General features: G+C 37.0%; 1 protein-coding gene across 1 annotated transcript; it reads left to right on the top strand.

Annotated features, from left to right (window-relative positions):
• Positions 1-6,348: 6,348 nt before the first annotated feature.
• Positions 6,349-11,417, top strand: LOC117931534 (protein NRT1/ PTR FAMILY 7.3). The gene is made up of 5 exons (XM_034852503.1): positions 6,349-6,444; positions 6,656-6,770; positions 9,131-9,348; positions 9,492-10,054; positions 10,158-11,417. Exons 1-5 carry the CDS (start codon positions 6,418-6,420, stop codon positions 11,008-11,010), a joined length of 1,776 nt encoding a protein of 591 aa, XP_034708394.1. The 5' UTR covers positions 6,349-6,417; the 3' UTR covers positions 11,011-11,417.
• Positions 11,418-12,582: the final 1,165 nt, after the last annotated feature.

Here is a 12,582-nt window from a genome sequence, read left to right as displayed (position 1 = left end):
GAAATCAATCCTAATTTTTTATTGAACCCGAAAAAATCTAATCAAAACCTAAAATTGGATTAAAAAACCTTGCTAATCCAATATAAAAAATAGGTAAAGTTTTGATCAACTTTAATTTATTCGAATCAATTTCCAAAGAACAAGAGTGACCCATTATTTAAATTGATACAATTCTCCATATCATGGATTCTCTTTGACCAAGCATGATCTGAATCCAGCTGAGAAAATTGATCTAGAAAAAAAAAAAAAAAAAAAAAGTTCTTTAGGGGTTTTTTGTACCATATCAAATGTAAAAGGCAAATAAATTTTTCGTCCACAGCACTACTCCTTGTTAAAGTTGAAAAATATATATTATTTTTCAAATCCTCTTTTCTTAAATGCAGAGGGAAAGCCCAATAGAAAATCATGGACTTCCACACAATTCATGTGAAGTCCTAAAAAACTAAGTGAAAAGGACCACAAGGCCACTATTAGGAAGACTAAAATGCCAAAAAGTGACATCTCAATCAGCCCAAGAAAAAAAAAAGGGGTAATAGTAAAACATAGATGGTGATTGGTGAGGATATATTTTAAAGTAGGATTATGGAATGGTGAAATAGCTAATGTGGCAACCCAAAGGGTTGGACAAAGTGAGGCTTTTGTTAGTATTTGTTAATGGGAATTTGATGGTAGTGGTAACTTAGTCATCACCTAGCTTTTACAAAAAATTTAAGAACCCTACTCATCTATCTTGTCTACAAGTGTGTGTCAGTTTTCCACCTTTCGAGGCATTGGCCTAAAACCCCAAGTTGTAAAATAAACCTCATTCTCCTATTGTGCCTTCTTCCTCATCCATAATGACATGGAAAAGAGATCCAACTTAGAACATCTCCCCTCAACCCCCAAAGGGCATTTCTGTAATTTGAATGATAATAAAGGGGTATTTTGGAGTCGGAACATGAGTTATAATATCAACTAATTTACCTCCTTGAACCAAATATCAACAAACTAATATTTGTCCTCATGTCCAATGCAAGGGTTTTATTTTATTTTTTAAATTTTTATAAAACTCTATATAGCTATGAAATTTATTTTTAAAAATACAACATTTTATATCGTCAAACAAAAATGATTATTTTACTATAAAATTATAAATTGTGTTTATATTCATTTTTTTAAAAAAATAATTTTACTCGAAAAAAATGAAAACTGAAAGATATGATATCACTTAACAAGCAATCGTTTTAAAAAAAAGACGAGGTTTGAATGTAAGATTAATTTGTCCTCATGTCCAATGCAAGGGTTTTTAGTTTTTATTTATTTATTTTATTTTATAAAACTCTATAGCTATGAAATTTAATTTAAAAAATATAACATTTTATATCCACGTCAAAATCGTCAAACAAAAATGATTATTTTACTATAAATTTATAGATTGTGTTTATACTTATTTTTTTAATAAAAATAATTTTACTTGAAAAAAAAATGAAAGATGAAAGATATGATATCTGTTAACAAGCAATCCTATTTTAAAAAAGACAGGTTTGAATGTAAGATTAATTTTTAAAATGATGTTTTTTAAATAATAAACAAAATTATGATTTCATTTTTATTTTTATTTTTTATAAATATGTCATAAAATATATATATATTTTTAAATTCTTAATTTAAATAATATTATTTAATTTAAGTAGACTATTTTAAGTGGAAATGTGTATCCAAATAATCAATATGATTGTGAAAACAATATATATACTTATCTATTGGCCTTGGAGGGTTGGGTCCAAATTCCACAGCGAAACACAATGTCTCCCTCGTTTGGATGAAAACTACGGAAGCTGAGTTGGCTTGTTTCGGGAGAATTCAGAACCACTGGGGAATTTCTTTCCATGCTTTTGGTGCATGGAGCTCTGGATCCTTTTCACACAATCGTCAGAAAACTAAAGATGTTCATGGTGATGCATCTTCCATTATTACCTACCTCATAACGTGGATACCCCACCAAGAAAATCCACTCAAATTCTCACTCATTTCAGACCTGATTTCTTTCCTTTTCCCCCCCACAGGAGACTTGGTTTGAATCATACGGGGGGTCTCTAGTATCTATAAATCAAGCCTAGTTGTGTAAATGGTGTTTTTCCTCAGTAGTATACAGAAAAGTGTTGTACCTTTTGATTGTATGATAAGATAAGTCTAACAGAAGCTCCATTAGAGCTTCACTGTAATAAGGTCTTCCTCAGACGGTGCTGATGATTTTGCAGGTTTATCATATATACCATATATACATGTGTAGTTATTGGAGAGTATGAGAAATGAATCGAATATGGATAATTAACTAAAGGGCAAATGAAATATAAATTTAGTATGTTAGTGCAATGACCTAACTGAAAAGATATGTCATTGAAAGACAAATGCTCCTATCTCTATCACCACAGACTTGAGAAGTCTATGTCTACCATTAGGAACTAAATCATTATTAATTAAGAATGAAAGCAAGGTGATTTTGTTTCACTTTATGCTTCAAACTGTATCTAGAACCAGATTTGCTGACCAAACATGGGCATGCGTGACTCGAGTGCACTCAATTCCAATATGGAATTGGTCTTGTTGAGACCTCTGTACACATGGAACGACACAGTCATCGGCCTCTCTGCGCTGGACCTACCCCTTTTCTATATGGAAATGGAGGACGCAACTATGGGAAAACTAGTGGCTTTAAGTGACGGAAAACATGGTGGATATATGGCCCAGATGGGGTATCCCAGCTCCTGTTTGTAGTGGCCTCAGACGCCGATATTTACCAGAATGAAGGTCATACACTCAATGATTAAGTCCTTTATAAGATGATCATTATTTCCATGATATGCACAATCCACCAAATGGAAAACAAAAACCTGATAATTTGTTAGGTAGATTTCGAACTTTCCATGTATAAGATGGATTGATAAGTGAATTTGAATATTGAGTAGCAGGTTAAAATGGGGTACTCATTAATAGTGGTAAAGCAGTAGAAAACTTTAAAATGCAGACGAAGATACAAGAAAATTGTGAGCTTAGTTGGGGCACGACGTAAGACCAACCAATGAATTTCTACGAGTGTGCTTGTGAGCCTGGACTAAAACGCCTACTTGTCTGCCTTAATCAATTCAAATGATGCAAGAAGTTCGTTCAGTCCATGGAATTCAATCCATTTATTGTATTCTATTTCTGTCCAGCATGATGTTGATATATAGAAAATGTAGCAGTGGAATCTGACTCCTTGACGTTGACAAATAAGAGTAAATAAATTGAGAGAAAAGCAGCAAATTGGAGGCATGGCTGCAGATGATAAGCCATCTCCGGCACACAATTAAAAATTGACACCAACTTTTCTTGAGCACAATAGTGTATGCATGCGTAAGAGTATCGAAATTGGCTTCATGGGACTGCTTTAGATAAGTCAGTGCATCAACAAAATACGCACAATTGCGTTTCACAGTCATGGTTAGGTGACCATATTGAACCATTAATTCGAACACTCACACCTTCACCTGCCTGTTGTTTTGTTTTCCAATATAGCTGGTTTCATACGTCGGGATACCTAACTAAAAAAAAAAATGATTATACTGACAGCTTGGGCACACCAAATTAGCTTTGGTGCAAGCTTTGGCGACTTTGCCCGACTAATTGGACTATATGGGGGTCAAGCACTTGTCAGTTCTTCCATGCAGTGGTGCCTCTACCCCACTCCTCTCTCCAATTGTCCATCACGAGCTTGTCTTCTTTCTTTCTCTTTTTCAGCTTTTATTCTTTCTGGGGAAGGGGTTATTGGCTCATGCTTAACAGTTGTATTCCTTTTGACATGCATTTAATTTTTCTTTTTGTTCGCCTTTAAACTGTTAGTGTACAAAAGGGATGGATCTGATTTAGAACTAAATATTGGAGTTTAATAGAATATATGAACATCTGTCATGAGCTGTGAGTTCCCCGATGATTCGATCAAGTGTGTCCTGCCAAAACTAAAAGTGCTACTGCAACAAGACATGGCGTTCAAACCTAATTTGAACAAAGTAGATTTAGTACGTCCCAATATTATATATTCACCTCAAAAATTATGGAAAATGGTTAGTTAATTTTATCATTTCTCTTAGCATATTAATTTTGTGACCAAGTGATGAAGCAGAAGAGGGTTGAAGATTGGCCTTATACAGATTAATTAGTAAATTAACTTCATTACGTAAACCCCCACAGAATCTAGCGGTGACAGTAGAGCAGGTGGTTGGCGGAATCAATTCTACCTCGTGCAAACACACATCCCCCACCATGCATATCCCAGTAACATCTCAACTACTCTTTCTAAGGTGTTGGCCTACTTGCCATGGAGGCTGAGGGTTCATCATGATGGTGTCGACATTATCATGGCCCTCTTGTTGGATTTGAAGCAAGTCAGCCGCCTCTTATTTGGTTTCTTCCTATGGAGTTTGATCGGTAGGAAAATTGGATTAATTAATTTGTCGTTAGAAAACGCTTGTAATTTCATTGTCAACAGGGACTTGGAATTGAATTAGAATCATGTATTCTGGTCAGTTTTCTTGCTTTTACTTGTTGGAATGACATGGCCAAAAACACTGCTTGTCATAGACTTATCAACATGGGCTGCGCATGACTATTAGGAGATCCTTTTTCAGCGTACATATATATGCTTAAGTCCCTCTCAAGCCAGTTGAGCATTTAGCTGATATGTCTCTGTTGGTCCAACCAACTCTACATATCCCAATCTTTGATCTACTTTTAATTAATTTCGTTTGGTTGGCAAGAAAATTATTAAAGCAAAAGTGTGACAAAATTAGGAATATTGGCTTGATATGGTTAAAATTCCGAATTAGGTGCCTTTCTACATAATTCAAGTCTAAATAGAGATCAGGCATAGTGAATCTTTTGAGAGGTCTAGGATGACTAGCATATAATTTATGTTTCTGGTGGATAGTTCGAATGTTGTGATTACGTGGAAAACCCTAAAATCGACGCGGGACGTGTTCCCATTGATGACTAGGGAATCAAATACGCAAAAGAACATACTGATACTGTATAGTATCGTATTGCGGTTGATGGGCGAAAAGGAATTCATACGAAAGAGAAATGGATGAGTCCGATGATCCAATCCAAAGTTTTGCATGGTGACTAATATGTATGGAGTAAATACCTTTTAGAATATGGTGTGAGGAATATTTGCTCCGCTTTCCAGTTGGAGAGGGGAGAAAAGTAGGCTGGCACATTAGGATATAGAAGAGAGATGTCTTAGCAACTTGAGTGGCATAAAGTATATAAAAAAAAACAGCATTATTTGCTCATAATTCAACATTCACTTGAAGTGGTGATCCTTAGAATGCAGATGTTTCCACTAAGGAGAGAAAACTCTCGAGGGAAATGGGAACAACTAGGGAATATTCTTATCTCTTTATAATAATTGAGCAACAAACATAAAGGTGTCGGATGCAAAAACCTAATCATATGATGAAATAATTCATGATTTATTCCATAAGGCGACTTTAACTTCACTTATTACTAGAATCATCTTCTTATTCTTCTCTAAGAGATTATACCCCATGGATACTTTGAAAAACCTTTCCAATATAAAGAGCATACGAACAAAATTTATGTTTACTTGTGCGGGTCGTCCATCTCAATAACATATATATTAATTATATTAGCACTTCAAAAGATTAAGTATGAAACAATTAAAGGAGACGTGTCAAGTGAAGAAGCATTATGGAACTCGACCTACATAAATCCTAGAATTAACAAACCTTAGATATTTCTTTTGCATTACAGATTATAAAGTGGGAACAAAGATTTGTGTGACAGACTCCAAATAATTAAGGTAAAGTAAGGTTACAATGTTATGTGTAATAAATATATGACCACATGGGATTTGTGCATGCAATGAACTCAGAAAGATAGAAAGAAAAAAGCCACCAAATCGTATCATCAAAAACATGGGCATAAAGCAGTATCTGAAATAAGATTATTGCTGTGCACTAGGAACCAAATTTCATGGGTAAGACTCGCGAGTCTGTTTTTGTGCCAAAGAGGCCAATCCAGGAACGGTGTCAAATCTTTCAAATCATGACCAACCCAGTGAGAGACAATATGGATATTAGGGAGGGACCCCATTTGAGAGAATTCACAATTCACACATTAAACTTTTTGACACAAGAGAAAGTAAATTAATTAAAAACAACCTCTCCAATCCCAAGGTGCTTCTTATACGGTATTTGAAAGGATTTTGCCATGTGGGTCTTCTCCAAAATCTCCACCGTTCGTACCACGTTCGTCTCTTCTATATATTCTTCCACCCCCCTCCTCTTTTTCAGTCCAAGGACCCTCCTCTCTCCTCTTCCTCCAATATCGACTTCCTCTTCTTTCATCTTCATCTTTGCACTCGCATTTTTCTCATCAATGGCAAGCTTAGAGGTGTCCAAGGAGGTTAGTGTTGAATTTAATTGCCCAAGTGTTTGAGACGCACATACATATATGTAGCTTGCTAGCCAGCTTCTTCCATTTTTTCTCTTTCCACTGAGAAGTGATCAGCACATGCATTTCTGCAATATGATATCAGTCCTGATTTTTTTATGAAAAAAAAAAAGCTGAATATATCAATTTTTGGCTTGAATTTGCTTATTATTTATCTTTTCAGGTGAAGTTCAAAGCAGGAGAAGAAGCATGCACTCTTGATGGAACAGTGGATTGCCGTGGCAACCCTGCAATCCGATCAAGGAGTGGAAAATGGTTTGCAGGAATCATCATACTCTGTAAGCTCCACAACATCTCACCAAAGACATAAAAACATAAAGTAAAATAAAGAAAAAAAATATCCATAGATAAATACATAACTGGCTTTGATTTTCTTTTTCTTTCCATATGTCACTCTTTCTATTATATATATATATATAGACGCACTATGTAGACTCCATTCCGGAGATGATCCATATCCAACCTAGGCTTCCTAGCTACAAAGTTAAGTCTAGTATATATATGAATTATAACTCTTTGAGACCCTCAAATAATTTTGACTTCTTGGTTATGAAGTCTTTTAAGTATAGAAGAAATAAAAAAGTGCCATTACACAAGCTTTCTGGCTTATGATTTCTCTAACCGGAGAAATGGGTCCCAACAAGCAAGGCTCTTAGTCTTAGGGAACATACTCTTGCCTTATTTTTTGCTTAGCTTTAACGCACTAAAAGAATATACATACATATGTAGATATATAGTGATTGAATTAATGGAAGGTTTTATTCATTTTCTGGGTGGTTCGTGGAAGCTGTTGATCCACTAGAGAGAGTGAGATTCAATTACTATTTGTTTGTTCAACTGGAATAAAAAAACGCCTTTAACAGATAGGAAGGAGACGTGTGTGACGTGCCCTTTTGCAGTAAAAACAAAACCCTTTGTTTGCATTCTTAGGTGAAGGACATTAGGGAGATGTATAAGACAGCTGGTTTTTAGGGAGGGAAAGTTGCAGAGTGAGGGAAGCATGCACATAAAGAAGAAGACGTGCCTGACACGTAATCAGAGAGTTCCCACTGCATGGCATGGGTCTGTGCCACGTGGCACGTTAGTCTTGAAAACTCACCTGCATGGATTTTTGATTTTTCATTTATTTGGAACACTTTGGCATCAGATTATCAGTCCCAATGCGTTCCACCTAATGGGTCTTTGGAAATAAAGTTTTATAAGACAAAGAAATCAAAATGGAACTTGATTTATGGAATTTATTCATAATAATATTATGTTTGGGTCCGGTGAAATCTAGGGTTGTTTTCAAGTGGGCTTAGTTTAGGAGGCTGGGTGTCCTTGTAAGGCACATGATGTTTGGAGTGAAGAGGTAATATCTAAGATCAGACGTGATGGGACGAGTTGATACACTTATCTGTCCCACAAAACAGAAAAAAAATATACATCTTCTTGTTCATATATGCTCCTGTTGTAAAGTCGTGGCTTTTGTTCTATTAAAGTAAATCAGAAACTTTTCCAAAAGAAATTCAGGAAAGAAGAAAAAAAAAAAGTTTGGCAATCTTTCACCTTAGTTTAAAGTGGCCATGTGAATTAGCAAAATGACTAAAGGGTAGATTTTGTGGATTTCCAATTCTACATGTGAAACATTCTTTGTTATTTGGGAACAATAATACTTATAATATTCTCTATTTTGTTCTTAAGGAATCTCTCATAGAATCAAAGGTTGAAAAAAACACCCCGTTTTCTTCCTTCTTTCTATCATATTACCCACAAGTTGGGCTATAATGACATAAAAAAGTGGTCACTTGGATAGAATATTAGTGGAAGAGGAAAAAGAGGAACCTTTTCCTTCCCTAAGGTTCATCTGTTTGACGAAATGGATGGCCAAAAAATCCACTGCAATAGTGGGGGTGTCTCCTAATTGATGTGCTCGCTTCACAGTTCATGAAAACATAGTGCATTTTTTTGGAGTCCTTTTCCACAGTTGTATAGAGATGGTCCCTGAAAATTTATCTTGCCCTGGTGTGCTTATCAAGTTGCCAATATGTATACCTCATATACCACATGAATGGTAGTTTATGAGTCCTCCTTGGATAGGGACTGCCAATTTGATACAGTTCTGATCATATCTTTTAGGACTGCACACATGGAAAGGGAATGGAATCAGTTATCCATAGGACAATTTTATTCTTTTCCATATAGATTGGTTATAGCTTTCAATCTCATTTTAACTCAAAAAGGGATTGATTCACTGGAAAAGAAAAAAAGGAAAAAAAAGAAAAAAGAAACTTCTCGGTACATTGAATGCCTAGGGTGTCTGTATTTTGAAGCAACTTGAAGGGAAGAATAACCTTTTTATGGTCCTCTATTATGATCTCTAATGACCCATTTGTGAGGATTCTTTCATTTTTCAGAAGGAAAAAAGGAGGAGGTGACCTTGAAAGTTTCAACTATGGAATATACAAACACATTTACCATTAATTAACACCTAGTAAATTGGATTTTACAACTTCTAGGACTTGAGAAATAATGTATGAATCCCCATGATTAATGCATTCAAAGAAAATGCAGTTAGTTTGATGTGAATTGCTAAAAGTTTCCAAGAAAATCAAGGCTCTAACTGCATGGTTTCCATTTTTTTTGTTGATTTAATCAGTTAATCAAGGTCTGGCAACTCTAGCATTCTTCGGAGTTGGGGTGAACTTGGTGCTGTTCCTGACCAGGGTCTTACAACAAAACAATGCTGATGCTGCTAACAATGTCAGCAAATGGACTGGGACTGTCTACATTTTCTCTCTTGTTGGGGCATTCCTTAGTGATTCTTACTGGGGAAGATACAAAACTTGTGCAATCTTTCAGGTCATCTTTGTCATAGTAAGTATAGCCTCCCATTGTCACTCTTTTCTTTTCCTACTTCTTGCAGTTTAACTTTAATGAAAATCTGTCCCAAAATTTTGTGCAATCCATTGCTAAGTAACTGGTGTATTCTAATTGTTCTTATGTGCATTTTGTGACAGGGTTTGGTGTCATTATCTCTGTCATCATACATTTTCTTGGTCAAACCTGAAGGCTGTGGAAATGAAGACTCTCCATGTCCGTCCCATTCAAGCTTGGAGATAGGGTTATTTTACCTATCTATCTACTTGGTTGCCCTAGGAAATGGAGGGTATCAACCTAATATTGCTACACTTGGGGCTGATCAGTTTGATGAGGAAGACCCCAAGGAGGGACACTCAAAAGTGGCCTTTTTCAGCTACTTCTACCTAGCATTGAACCTGGGTTCCCTATTCTCAAACACCATATTGAGTTACTTAGAGGATGAAGGGATGTGGGCTCTGGGGTTCTGGGTGTCTGCAGGCTCTGCCTTTCTAGCACTGATTCTCTTTCTGGGTGGAACCCCAAGGTACAGACACTTCAAGCCCAGTGGCAACCCTCTCTCCAGGTTTTGCCAAGTGATGGTTGCCGCAATGAGGAAATTCAGGGTCGAGATGCCCCCAAGTGCAGAAGACCTATACGAAGGAGATAGAAAGGAGTGCTCCAACAACAGCATCAGAAGGATACTCCACACAGATGGATTCAAGTAAGAAGATATCTCATTATAATTGATCTGATAGAAGATGTATGACTATTAATAAACTTAAACATACAATGCCTAACTTGTGTTCGTGATCTGTACGTTGTAGGTTCTTGGATCGAGCTGCATTTATCTCATCTAAGGATTCCGACAACCAGGAGCAGGGCTTTCACAACCAGTGGCGACTCTGCCCCATCACACAAGTTGAAGAAGTGAAATGCATACTGAGACTAATCCCAATATGGCTGTGCACCATAATCTACTCAGTGGTCTTTACCCAGATGGCCTCACTCTTTGTGGAGCAGGGTGCTGCCATGAAAACTACGGTCTCAAACTTCCGAATCCCTCCTGCAAGCATGTCTAGCTTTGACATCCTGAGCGTGGCAGCTTTCATCTTTCTCTACAGGAGAGTTCTTGATCCACTGGTGGGCAGAATTAGAAAGACAGACACTAAAGGGCTTACTGAGCTACAAAGAATGGGAATTGGACTGATTATAGCTATAATAGCAATGATCGCAGCTGGAATTGTGGAGTGCTACAGACTGAAGTATGCCCAAAAAGACTGCACAAACTGTGAAGGGTCGAGCTCCTTGAGCATCTTTTGGCAAGTCCCACAGTATGCATTCATAGGAGCTTCGGAAGTGTTCATGTATGTGGGGCAGCTGGAGTTCTTCAACGCGCAGACACCCGATGGGCTAAAGAGCTTTGGAAGTGCTCTGTGCATGACATCAATCTCACTGGGGAACTATGTGAGTAGCCTGCTTGTGACAATGGTGATGAAGATCTCAACCGAAGATCACATGCCTGGATGGATCCCCGGAAATCTGAACAAGGGTCACCTGGACTGGTTTTACTTCCTCCTAGCCACCTTGACAGCATTAGATTTGGTGGTGTATGTAGCATGTGCAAAGTGGTACAAATGTATCAAGATGGAAGACAGAGCAAATGAGTATGGAGTCTGATGTAAATGATACAGAAAGGCTCATGTTATGGCATTATATGGTACCAGAATATATAAATAAGAGGAGGAGATGGGGTTGCAACAGATGCTGTGTACAGGCTCTCTGTTTTAAGAAAAGGTGCTGTTAAGAGTGAGCCCCTTCAGTTCTTCTTCTGGCTGCTGCATTTTGTTAGAGTTAGCTTGCCCAGAAGTGGGTCTGAAGATGGGTTACCACTTCTGATTTTAGGGCTTTCAGATCTTCCCATCTCATCTCCATTTGTTGGTTCTATTTCTACTAAATTTGGTCCAAATGTGAAAGAGTTGGTTCTCTTTGCTTCTCCTATTGTACCTTAAATCACAATTCTGTATATGAGAGCTGCTCTCAATAAAACAATCCAGTTCCTCTAAACTTCGTTTTGCTACTTGGCATTTTAAAGATCCATCCCCAGCCCAAGTTCCATGAAGGCTCGGTTCTATTCAGCTTGATCGCTCTTATTGCTTAGCCAACCTAGAGTTAGCTCATAATCCAGAATCTTATTCAACACTTGAGAATGGAGGAATTCACAGGATGGTTGAGATTTTAGACAAAGCCTTCTTGGCAAACAGAGGAATACAGAAGATTGCTAGCATACGTTAATTGTTTTTATTTTTTTAAAACGAAAAACATTTGCAAGAGTTAAGAAAGCCAATTTTGTTTCCAATACCAACCTGGCTCCTTAACTTTGGGGTTTTTTGGGCAGGAATTAAAGGAGCCATGGTAGCACCTTGCTCCAGAAGGAAAGAGGCCATTTGCATAAAAACAATCAATATGGGTTACTTGAGATGATAAGGACAATAACAAATATGCATCCAAGGGAGAAATATATCCAATAATTGGGATTCAAGACTTGGATGCTGATGACCCAGAACAAAACTCTCCTTGAGTCCGTACCATATTGACAGATCCATCACACCAGGAAAAAGTAGCCCAAACTGAGATCATAGTCACAAATATTCAGAGCTCTGAATGGAGAATAGGAGGGTTTAAGTATGCTGGCACCAAAGCTGTGCACTATTAGGTACAATTGGTTACAAATGAACTTAACAAACCTTGCATTTGGCTTAGCTGCCATCATTCTCCGTTCCAGTTAAAGAAAATTGCCACTGATAACCAATATCTGGAGGCAAATTTGGTATCAATCAATCAAGAGGAATATGCTAAAGAACCTTGATCCTTAATCAGTAATGAAAACCAAGAGTAGGGAGTTTCTATCTGAGTTGACAACCTTCAACTCCATCCCAACTTTGGGAGGTAGGCATAGAGGATGTCCATCTCTGAATTCTCCTAAGAACAACCAGAGCAATAAGAAACTGCTCAAGGTTTTGACTAAATATTCAAGGCTGAAGCCACCAAATCCACTTTCAGGCTAGCAACAGTTCAGAAATTTTATTGGATGGAGACGCCAAAGTTCAAGTAGTTGATTTTTCCTGAATTCCAAAAAAATAATGGCAACTCTACTAGATACTTCATGGGATTCCACTCAAGCTCAAGATCATAGTTGGATGTTCAAATGGTGTGTCTTAGAAAAGTTTATGGCTCTAACTTCTAATGTTT

Source organism: Vitis riparia, chromosome 2 (genome assembly GCF_004353265.1).
Source record: "Vitis riparia cultivar Riparia Gloire de Montpellier isolate 1030 chromosome 2, EGFV_Vit.rip_1.0, whole genome shotgun sequence".
Classification (NCBI taxonomy): domain Eukaryota; kingdom Viridiplantae; phylum Streptophyta; class Magnoliopsida; order Vitales; family Vitaceae; genus Vitis; species Vitis riparia.
Note: the sequence above shows the minus strand (reverse complement) of the source record. Positions and strands in the feature narration are given on the sequence as shown.

Coding starts and splice junctions, on each gene's coding strand:
- LOC117931534 (XM_034852503.1), top strand. CDS start 6,418: ATGGCAAGCTTAGAGGTGTCCAAGGAG. Junction 6,445..6,655: donor GCTTAGAGGTGTCCAAGGAG/GTTAGTGTTGAA, acceptor TTATCTTTTCAG/GTGAAGTTCAAAGCAGGAGA. Junction 6,771..9,130: donor TGCAGGAATCATCATACTCT/GTAAGCTCCACA, acceptor TGATTTAATCAG/TTAATCAAGGTCTGGCAACT.